This window comes from Macrobrachium nipponense, chromosome 1 (genome assembly GCF_015104395.2).
Source record: "Macrobrachium nipponense isolate FS-2020 chromosome 1, ASM1510439v2, whole genome shotgun sequence".
In the NCBI taxonomy this organism is placed as follows: domain Eukaryota; kingdom Metazoa; phylum Arthropoda; class Malacostraca; order Decapoda; family Palaemonidae; genus Macrobrachium; species Macrobrachium nipponense.
The window spans coordinates 178,834,140-178,845,600 of NC_087200.1; the positions used below are offsets into that span (position 1 = coordinate 178,834,140).

The window sequence follows — 11,461 nt, forward strand, 5'->3', positions numbered from 1 at the left end:
ATGCAACAGCTTCTTCTGCACGTTGTTTTTCTTAAAGGCGCGTGGATTTTCCGAGTGATACACGAGGAGAGGCTTAACCTTGCAATCCCCGCTTGCATTAGCACAAAACAGTAGGGTTAGACGGTCTTTCATGGGCTTGTGACCGGGAAGTGCCTTCTCTTCTGCCGTAATGAACGTCCTCCTGGGCATCTTCTTCCAGAATAACCCTGTCTCGTCGCAATTGAAGACTTGTTGGGGGAGGTATTTCTCGGAATCCACGAGCCTTTTAAACTCTTTTACGTAAGCCTCTGCCGCCTTCGTATCTGAGCTTGCAGCCTCACCATGGCGAACAACACTGTGGATGCCAGTCCTTCTCTTAAAATTCTCGAACCAGCCACGGCTCGCCTTAAAACTGTCTTTTTCACTGTCTGCTGATGTGCCTGGCTCATTTTTACTCAAATCTTCGTAGATCTTACGAGCCTTTTCGCAAATGATGCTCTCACTTATGGAATCTCCTGCAGCTGCTTCTCGTTTATCCAAACCATGAGCAAATTTTCTACATCATCGAGAATATAAGGCCGTTGTTTCGTCAATACTGTGACACCTTTTGATGCTTTACTGGCTTTAATTTCTTCTTTTTTCTTCAAAATAGTGCAGATCGTTGATTGCGACCGCTTGAAGAATGCTGCAATGTCTTTCACGCGCTCGCCTTTATCATGCATTTGGATAATTTCCTTCTTCATTTCGACTGTAATCATCTCCTTCTTTCTTATGCTTTCCTTCTTGCTGCTTGCCTTCGTCATCTTGGGAGCCATTGTCTTTAGTATTTGGGTAATAGTAATATAAGCACTATCACGGAAACACAACACGTGCGCAAATCACTAAACAAATTTGAGAGCGTATCACGGACAGATGCGTTCAATCTTAACACCAGCGAGATAGTGAAAGAGTTATGGTTTAAAACGGGTCAAGGGATGCGTGGGAGGAAGTCACGTGACCCTCGTTAAGTTTTGGCCGAAAAAAATGCGTTCGCCAGCGAGATAGTGAAAGAGTTATGGTTTAAAACGGGTCAAGGGATGCGTGGGAGGAAGTCACGTGACCCTCGTTAAGTTTTGGCCGAAAAAAATGCGTTCGCAGATCCCACGCTCATCCGATGTCCGATGTAAACAAAGCAGGCGGCCTCAAATGATAGAAATTCGCGCATTCGTATTCCAAGTGAAATTCGTATTCCAGAATGAGGGCGTCACTTCGTAAGTTAAAAAATTCGTATACTAATCGGTTCGTAACCCAAAGTATTACTGTACTTCTTTTCTTGCAGGTGCTTATTACAGGACCGGAAGATACACCATATGCCAATGGCTGCTTTGAATTTGATGTTTACTTCCCAGTAGACTATCCAACCTCCCCACTTCATATTAATTTACAGACAACTGGGGAAGGTCGGGTAAGTTTCTGAGAGGGAGAAATTTCCATCATATAATGTTAATTCCTAATCTTGAAATTTATTATTGAGTAATTTTCAATGTACTTTGCACAGTACTACATATATAAGTCTCAACCCCTTTCCCAGAACATAAAACTTTGAATCTTGTTTTGTTGACATTTACATTGATGCAAACTTAAGTTATTTTGTGAAATTTTTCAAGATAGGTTACTCAAGGACTAGATTTATCATAGGCAATTTGAATTTTTTTCCAGGTACGTTTTAACCCCAACCTGTATCAGGATGGGAAAGTTTGTTTAAGCATCCTAAATACTTGGCATGGCAGACCAGAGGAAAAGTGGAATCCTCAAACTTCATCACTCCTTCAGGTACAGTTTCAAATAATCAGTTGTCCTCTTTAAAGTACTATACTTGCACTTGCTGTACTTTAATATAGCTCATAAATAAAGCACACAAAGAAAAATACAAAAGGAATACTAGTGTATAAAGAAATATTGTCACCTTATACAGCAATTTATGAACTGTGGGGGAAAGATAACTCCAAAGCTTAAATCTAGATTCCATTAATGTAAAAAAAAGCCAGGCACTTTAAACTGGTTACTGACCACTAGCCAAAATTCTAGAGTAGCACCAACATTGAAAGAAAGTATTTGAATAGCATAACTTGGATGAAAATTACTAAAAATATGCAAAAAGGGAAATGAAAAATAATAATAGCTAGAAAATGAAGCACTGAAAATGGAATCCAAACAACTCAAAGCATCAGAGGAAGATAAACCAATTGTGCACATGCTTAAAGTGAGGCCACAGTACTACTGATTCACAGTGAGGACCAGTTCTTTAAGGCTAAGGTTTAAAGTATTTATTTAATGGTAAGATGATATCACATGATATAGTACTTGAAACATTTGAAAGTTAATGACAGTAACAGAAACTAGAACATTAAATTGAAAAATAATGCAGAAATTTGTAATGATTTTGTTGGGAAAGGTCAGTGGTATTGTTGCTGTTAAGGTATAGATTTAATTATTGAAAGGTCTCCATCAGGCTTGTAATCTTTATGTAGTTCAGCATTAGCTGTTGAAAGTGATATAGGTGTCAAAATACAGTATAATATCATTTTGTATGAACTGTCATTTTGTATGAACTGTCTGTTAATGAAGTCAGTGTTATTGCAGGTGCTAGTATCTATACAATCTCTGATTTTCGTCAGTGAGCCTTACTTTAATGAACCTGGCTATGAAAGGTCACGAGGAACACCTGCAGCAATGCAAAACTCCCGTGAATATGATGCCAATATCCGTGCAGCAACTGTGAGATGGGCAATGCTGAATCAGCTTCGTAGTCCTTCTCCATGTTTCAAAGAGGTAATGTTTTTCACTATTTATATGTTTAAGCAGTATGTAAGGTTTATCTTTGGGGTTTGTATCTTGTAATTGAACGGAAAGTTAGATTTTTAAAATTTTTAGTAAGTGTCATAGTTTGTGTATTTTAAAATATCTTATTTTTTTTCTCCAGGTGATTGAACGCCACTTTTGGCTAAAGCACAAGGAGATAATGGAACAAGTTGAAGGGTGGATCACTGATATGGAGAGCTTGAGTGAAAACAGAAGGGCAGGCAAAACTATTGCCCACAATACTGTTGGTCTTAAGGTAACAAACAGCAATTTATATATGGGTAGATAGATATCTCCACCAATTCCTAAGGGAATATTTTTTAAAAATTGTGATTATTTACTTTTAGGCACTCACAATATATAGCTGTAGTTTGGCAGAGAAAAACTAATCCAGAGCATGCAACTGCAACTAGGACAGCAAGAAAAATAATTTTTTTTATTTCTACTGTAATATAGAAGAGAAAACAAAATCAGCTTAAGTATAGCAGAAAACATTGTTTAACATTTCCCTGGTTCTGCATCTGATGGATAACTCCAACCATTACCATTAATTTCAGTGCTTAAATTAACAGAAAGTAGGTTGTATATTAGAATAAGATTTTCAGTAAATTTAATTAATAAGCTTAAATATATTAGTTTGCTATTTTTATGTAAAGTAGACATGTAAGGCTAACATATATATACAAATACACATATGTATAGTGTACATTGTGTTGGAAGAACACTACACATTTACTGTATTTTTACTGACATTTAATGCAGTATAGTATTGCATGTAGTTTTCATGTTTTTATTTTGAGAAGGTGCATGCATCATGTTAGGTGAAGAATGTTTGCTCTTCTTCCTCTCTTTCTTTGGGGGTATGACAGAGAAGTGCCAAATTCTGTATGGATTTATTTTTTGTAAATCGAGTAAATGAACAGTATGTTGCCATGCATCCTTTCAGTATGTTTGTCTCTGCTGTCCAATGCATGTGTGTGTCTGTTTTTCGCTGGATCAGTGTATGGATTTGAGCACTTTACAGCCCTTCAGTCAGTCCCAAAGGTAAGGTAAGAATAATGATGATGTCTGAGTAAGTACTGGTAATATTACAGTATTATGGAACTTGGCTGGGTACAAGTGCTACTGGTAGTCTGCAGCATCGTAAACTTTAGTCTACCAAATAACAACTATGCATTAAGACCCTGTATGTATTTTTTTTTAAAGAAAAGGTTGGGTCTTATATGTCATATATTGCGTTTACATATATATGTATGTATTTAAAAGCAAATACAGGAAAATAAGGTTAGAAGATCATTACCAAATGCTTTCATGTTTATTCATGCATTGTTGGGACACAGACGAGACAGTGTAGAAGAATGGTACAAAGGTAAACGAAAGGAACAAGAACCACCAGTGGTTATTGTGACACACCATACTTAATGCTAAATAGTATACGATTCTTTTAAACAGTTTCATTTGTGCCCGGACAATGCATGAATAAATTTTGTACTAATAATTTGCCATCTGTTTTCCTGTGGTATTACACATTAAATATAGGCTAGACTTACACAGCAACTTTACCTACACAAAAAAGGTTTATTGTAGGGAAAATTATTTTTGGTAGTTGCTTTGAGGCCTTGGGGAGTTATGCAATGGTCCCACAAAGTGCTCCATAAGAGTGAAAGAAAGGTGTATAGTAATCCTCTAGGTCAGTGGTTCCCAAACTAGGGGGCTTGCAAAGTTAGAAGAGTTTTCGGTGAAATATCTCCCCATGTACCTAAAATAGATGAAGAAGCACTTCTAGTGATTCTTCCTTTTTCTCCTACTTATCTTTGTGAAGCAGGGTTTTCAGCTCTTGTTGTCCTGAAAACAAAACAGCGCAACCGACTTGATGTAGAAAATGACTTGTGTTGTGCGCTGTCATCCTTCAATCCTAGAATTTCTAATCTTGTGAGAAAAAAGCAGCAGCATCCATCCATAAATAAATTAGTTCATAAATTGTGCCTTAGTCTCTTGAGTCTTTTCCAAATATTATATGCCATATATATGCCATGTTTTCAAATTATCTATTCTTAAAATTGCCAGTCAATTTTGCCACTTTGCTAATGTTCAAACTTTTTTTTCGCTCCCTTTGAACCAAATGTTTCGTTTTAAGTTACTTAGAAAAATGTCTCTGGAATGTACTTTTATTTTTTTGAGTGGCTTTCATAATTAAAATTTAATACAAACAGAAATCTGTTTTTGAAGAATGCTAAGAAATAAATGCAAGAATTATCTCACATGAACAAAAGAGGGAGTGGGGGCGTGTGGGTCTACTGGAAGCAAAAAGGTGCCGTCAGGTAAGATAGTTTGGGAACCACTGCTCTAGGTGATCACTGTAAGGCAGGATAAAGAGCCCTCCTGTCTTGAGTTCATTTATACTCTATCTCTGCATCAACAAGCACTACTCAGGCCTATTCCAGCTATGTGAGAATTCTTAATAATGGTATCTCATGAACCCTCTGGCAGGGCCACAAGGGTAACTCTAAAGACAATCAGCAGCCTAGTCATCAGAGACAATCTTTTACCTATCAAAAGACATTACTTATCAAAAGACAGTCGTTTATGTAGCTGTATTTATTTAAACTTACAAAAAATCTTAGTGTAAATACACAATTTTTAAAATACATAATTTCTTATATTGAACTTAGTTTTATTTTAATTTTGTTAGCAAAATTAAGCCCTAATAAATTAATTTTCATAGTCTGGGTTATCCATCAGAAGTGGAGGATAAAGGGGAGGGGAAAGGAGTCGGTCCTGAATAGTGGAGGGGTGGAAAGTTGAAAAGATTTCAGTAGCCGAGATAATACTGTTGCCCAGAAATGATGTAGTCATAAGGTCAGTAAAATTGTCTGATCAGCAGTTAAAGAGCCTACAGTAGGACTGTTTGTCAGCTTAAAATGGGAAAAGAAAGAAAGCTTACCATGGTAAAGTAAAGGAAATACAGGTATTTATATATATGGCATATGAAAATATAGGAAATCTTACACCATCCAAACACAGCTTCCTTGAGCATAGGCAATGTATATAACACAGGATAAACACTTGGGCAAATTATAATAATAATAAATAGTAAGTTTACTGGTAAACACAATAATCACATTTTATGTTTCAGTTTTATTCATTCTGGGAATAAAATAACCTTAAAGCATATTAGATGAAAAGAGCAGGTCAGCAGATGGAATCTGCCATTTACATGTAGACTTCTTGTACTGTATATAACATAAACTGGTTGGAGAACTGTTCATAAATCTGAGCAGTTAATACAGACTTGTCATTATGGGAAGTCTGTATATTAAAAAGTAAATTACCTCTTTATCTCTTCTGTAGGCTCCTTCACATGGATTGTGTATGGTGGCTGTACTGTGTAGTTTAACTGACTTATATAGTTTTAATACTACTCTTATTGATACATTGCCTGAATTGAGCGGGGTGTAATTTTCCAACAAGTATCTTAAAAGTAAATTGAATGCTGTAAATGACTAGTATTTTTGTTTTTGTTTTTATACATGATAACTTATTACTCTAGTTTCCAGTCAAAATACAGTATTCACATTAATATTTATCTCTCCCTCTAATTTAATCCATCTCACTTAGCTAGGACAGCCTACGGTATAGAACATCTTATCATAGTATATAGCCTGGATTCAGCTGGTACAATTAAAGACAAATGGTGTTAAGGTGAATTTGGATAAAAGTAAGGTATCTTGAACTAGAAAGGGTAAATGCTTTTTATTAGAAATTGTCAGAGGACTCACAACTGTCTTTGTGAACAAAGGGTGTATTGGAGATACTACTCTACAATAATTGAACATAGGAGCAAGGCAGTTAACAGTACTCACCAGCTTCAGTTGCATATGTCTCCTTATGATTTTCTTGGAAATAGATCATCTTTATTTAAAATATATAGCTTGTGATATATTGCAGATAGCTATTTAGTGGTGTACTGATATCTGTATTTAGTTGAATAATATTTCATTATTAACCCTCTTGCACACAGTCCGAAAATATAAGGGTGAAGGTACATGACTTTTCCCTCAGGCCGAAAAGAACACACACAAGCATGGAAAAGTTTTTTGGTAAAATTTGGTACGTCGGAACTATAACTGATATACGCTTCTGGTTAGTGTTATTATGTCAGCAAATGATTGAATTATTTCCTAAAGCAATCAGAACATCTTTATGAGGCTTTGAAATAATAAAACGATGTGATGAACATGAAATTAAAGAAAATCGTAGATATTTTTGGGAAATAATCATGAAAAATATAATAATTAGGTTTGAGGAGTTTCTTTTATACCTAAATCACGTAGAAATATTTGATCTTTCACGTGGAAGCAACAATTTTGCTATAAATGTGTTTGCTAATGAGCTGTAATTGATTAAAAAATGCAAAATTTTTACAGAGTGCAATTTTCAGATTTACCAACCTAGGACTTATGTTGACGTTTTGTATTGTAGCTAAGTAAGCTAGTGGCATCAGGTTTGCATTTTCTTCGAGATTCATCATCTGTTGACCCAATGGTGTCAATGTTTTCTATGATCGACGCATTTTTTTCCTGAATTTTTCCTGAAAATAACTATATGACGCTCCCGGCGTGTCATTTGTGCACATATGGGAAAAAATTTATTGATGCGCTACGCGTCATCAGATCACGAGAGGATTTATAACCGTTAAATTTGTATGGATGAAGGTCAATTTATTTTTCAAGGTTGAATGCCATCTGTTCTTAAGCCATTTTATTGTTATTTGCATCATATAGTTGAGGTCTTGGCTTATATTTTTGCCAATACTGATAAGGAAAGGAATATTGAGTTGGGTCAGAATTACTCAAATTCTCACTCAAGGAAGTAGTTTTCAAAGGTGAAATTGGAATAAAATAGTTAAAAATTTGAACAGCTAGGGGTAAAAAACAAGGACTGAAGGGAAACTGCAAACAGCTGAGGTGAAAAACTAGAATGAAGGACTGAACGGAAATTTCTAAATTACTTTTAGTACCATCTAGAAGTGATATCCTCCCCTTTAGGGTTTTGTATTCAGAATCCTTAAGAAATTTTGATAATACTAAGGTGAGGTTCATGCATGTGTTCACAGAGTAGACTACATTCAGTTACAGTATGGGACAAATTTTCTAGGGAAATTTTTTCTAGGTCTTTTTATGAGTATATAAATAAAGCAGCCCATTTTGTGTAAACAGATAACATCATCATACTGGTTTTGTTATATTGTTGAAAGTGACTTAATATAAAATATTGTGAAAGAAAACTATTTAACCAAGTGATTCAAACAGTTCACAACAAGAATTGTAATCCCAATTTTACTTTGCAGAAAAGTTTTCAGTTGCTGAAGGATGAATTCAGAAAGATGAGTCCACCACCCGGGTTGGAAGGTTTCCATCTTGCTTCTAGTCTTTTGAATGCATGCAGCAGCAGGGCGACTTTAACAAAACCCCATACTACTTTGACTTCTGAAAAAGAAAGAGAGGAGCAACATACTGAAGTTGAGAATGAATTGAAAGGTGCAACTGGAGGCCAGGCTGGGGGCCCAGTTCGTACCAGAACAAGAAAAACATCTAGAGCTAATTTGTTTATGAGTAAACCGCACAGTGATGCTAAACACCTGAATCATAATTCTGCAATCCCAGCCACAAAAAGTATTGCAAGTACATCAGCGACAAGTAGCTCGCCCTCGTTGAAATCAGTCCAGCAAGGCATACTCAATCAAGATTCGGAGGACGAGATTAGTATTGGTGTAGCATCCTCTCCATTAGGGGATAAGGATATTGTTTCGGTAATACCAGACATTGTGCAGACAACTTGCTTCACAAGTGAAAATGACAAATTAGACACTAGTTGCAAAACAGTAGATGTTGATGGACAAGTTTGCAATCATGTAAATCATATAACTTCCTCTGTGAAGGAAACAACGCCAGCAGACACTGCTAGTTCACAAAGCACCTCAGCAGGAATGCCTTGCTAGCATAGAGTGTATAGGCATACAGTAGTTTGTTATCAATATCTCTTTCTTTCATCAAAAGTACTTTTCATGCCTTTACTTTGTGCACTTATAATTTCCAAAAGCATTTATGTTTTGTTAGTGTCAAGAATTCTGGAAAGAACACTCCATCATTCATATATAATTTTTGTGGTTTTTAAGCTTTCTCTTTATGAAATGAGCTCCCCTAACCCAATTTATGAACAGTACATTCCAGTGATGGGTGTGATGACCTATATTTGGTAGTAGGTGGAGCCAAGCTGTGTGTTGGCCTTTCGTCTTGAGATTTTATATTTGATAATGAATACTGAAAACTGTGGTTTTCATTATAACTGTGATTTAACTGATAGTGAAATAAAGGGAATGAATGAATACAGTGTTGATACTTGTTGAATCATGAACCTCTTGCAGATACTTTTTTGAAATCTTTGTGCATTTATGATCTGATGCAAGCGCTTGTAAGCACCACAAAGTGAATACATCATGTTTAGTTGTGATTATGTTTACACAAAGATACACTGTAATATAACAATGGTCTGCATGACTTTTTTTTATTATTTTTTTTGCTAGTCAGTGTGTGAAATGTGTTCGGTGTGACTAATCCAGCATATCTTTCATACTGCAGTGTATTGACTAACACACATGAAAGATGTGGATAGGTGATGTACAAATTATTTCTTAACCATATCTTAATTGATGTGCATAGTATATGGGACTTTCAGAAAGAGTGACCGATTTTTTTTTCCATTCCTTTAGTTTCTGTTTGATAAGCCAACCAATCCTTTAGTCTGATTGGTGCAGCTCTTGTAATCACAAGTGATGAGAGAAAAATAAAATGCCTTTTTGAGTGTGACTTGTAGATTGTGATTGTTAGATTTGTTTATATAATTTCTCAGGTACTGTATATTCATCATGCCTTTATTATTAGCAAGTCATCTGAATTGTGGCATTGAAATTTGCCTATCAGATGAGCATCGTTGCATATCGTGATCTATAGAATTTGTAAATTGGACTCTTGATTCACCTGGTATAGCTTATCATAGTTTTGTAAATATATCTAAATGTTATTTAGCCATTAAAATGTACAGGAATGTATCATTTTTTCCTTTTTTTAAAATGATTCCTCATGATGTCACAGATAAGACAGTAGCATTTGATCCTTTGTGAATGGAGGTTTATTGTTACATATAGTAATGTTTTCGACATCAGGTGATTCATTAAATCCATAATTACTCTTAATATTAAAGGAAAAGTACTTTGATTTTATTTTTCAATATTATATTCAAGAGTTTTAAAAAGATTATGAATTCTGTATACTGTACACTGATTCACTCAAAATGAAAAGGAAATTCTTTTAGAGGACTTTCTGAATTATACCTTTCATATAATTGTTGTTTGTAATAGAATAAAAATGTATGAGTTTGAAAAGACATGTTGTTCCATAGAATAGGAACCAAAGTTAGTCTGAAGTACCTGTGTGGGGGGATGTTTTTGGTAAAGGGCTCATTCACTGATTTTTGTTTTTTGCTAATTTCTTCATGCATTAGTAAGTGCTGGTTTTACCTTTAGTACTTGATTAGTATTAATGTATAAAATTATTAATTTTGATGAATCTTACCTACTATTAAAGATAACTATACATATCCTTGTGCCAGTAGGCAGGTCAGCATTCAAATTAAAAGAATGCTTGGCTGACCCAGATGATTTGTCTTGTTCACCTATTCTCCACCAGGTGTGTCTTGAATCAATCTTTTTGTTGTTCTTGAATAAACAGTTGTTCGTATGTGGAAAAACCCTTTGGTCTTAACAACTGGATAAATTATCTGGTGCCTGCTGGACCCCAGTTAAAATAATCAAAGATTATCAATGCAAGGAATCTGTGGCATCTGGCATCCAATGTGTCATTGAGGTGGAGCAAATTGAGCGAGAGCACTTGAATCCAGCGACGCTTCAGTCTTTCTTCGACCTCCTTGGAGAGTGGACCTTTGCTTTGCCCTCCTCCCCGCAAGCTGGGTGTTTTTTTTTTTTTTTTTCATAAGCCCATGGTTTGTTTCATATTTATCCAGCCCAGAAGTCCTGTGAGCGCCAACGTATTTATACGACCTTCCAGGATTCCCATGTTCACGCTTCCTCTGGGACAGATGCAAATTGCAGTAGATGTGCTTCACACCTATGCCTTCTGCTTCGCCATCTGCTGTTTTATATATAATGCTGGTCCGTCTCTCTTGGGGATATTGGCCCTTCACAGCAGGAGGGACCAGCTACATTTTGTTCTTTAGCATTTTGCATTTGTTATATTGAAGATATATCACACATTTGTGTTAAGACAATAATGTTTATTTTTCCTCTGATATCTTGCTTCACATTATCTGGCAATGTGATAATGTTTTAAGTCTTTCAGAAAATGTGTGATTTGGGATGTTTGAGACGTTATGGGTTTGTGTTGCAGTCAAGGTTTATATGCTAGAATTTGGCTTTCTAGCACGGGATTTTTCCTCCACTTCTTCAGCATGAATTTTGATGGTGGACGATCTTTGATTGCATTGGTCCTGTTGTTTATTGCTGTATCGTCTTTCCCGTCATTTTGGAGGGGCGGGGGAAAAGTCATACAGCTCTCTCCCTTCC

General features: G+C 35.7%; 1 protein-coding gene across 1 annotated transcript; it reads left to right on the top strand.

Annotated features, from left to right (window-relative positions):
- The first annotated feature begins 518 nt into the window (after positions 1–518).
- LOC135219873 (baculoviral IAP repeat-containing protein 6-like) lies at positions 519–9,931 on the top strand. Its single transcript, XM_064257008.1, has 5 exons — positions 519–1,423; positions 1,678–1,791; positions 2,602–2,790; positions 2,942–3,076; positions 8,171–9,931. Exons 1-5 carry the CDS (start codon positions 1,214–1,216, stop codon positions 8,819–8,821), a joined length of 1,299 nt encoding a protein of 432 aa, XP_064113078.1. The 5' UTR covers positions 519–1,213; the 3' UTR covers positions 8,822–9,931.
- Positions 9,932–11,461: the final 1,530 nt, after the last annotated feature.

What these genes read in the sequence shown, in the direction of transcription:
- LOC135219873 (XM_064257008.1), top strand. Translation starts at nt 1,214, where the DNA reads ATGAGGGCGTCACTTCGTAAGTTAAAAAATTCGTATACTAATCGGTTC. An exon ending in AGACAACTGGGGAAGGTCGG is followed by an intron (nt 1,424 to 1,677) that starts GTAAGTTTCTGA and finishes ATTTTTTTCCAG; the next exon opens with GTACGTTTTAACCCCAACCT. An exon ending in ACAATACTGTTGGTCTTAAG is followed by an intron (nt 3,077 to 8,170) that starts GTAACAAACAGC and finishes TTTACTTTGCAG; the next exon opens with AAAAGTTTTCAGTTGCTGAA.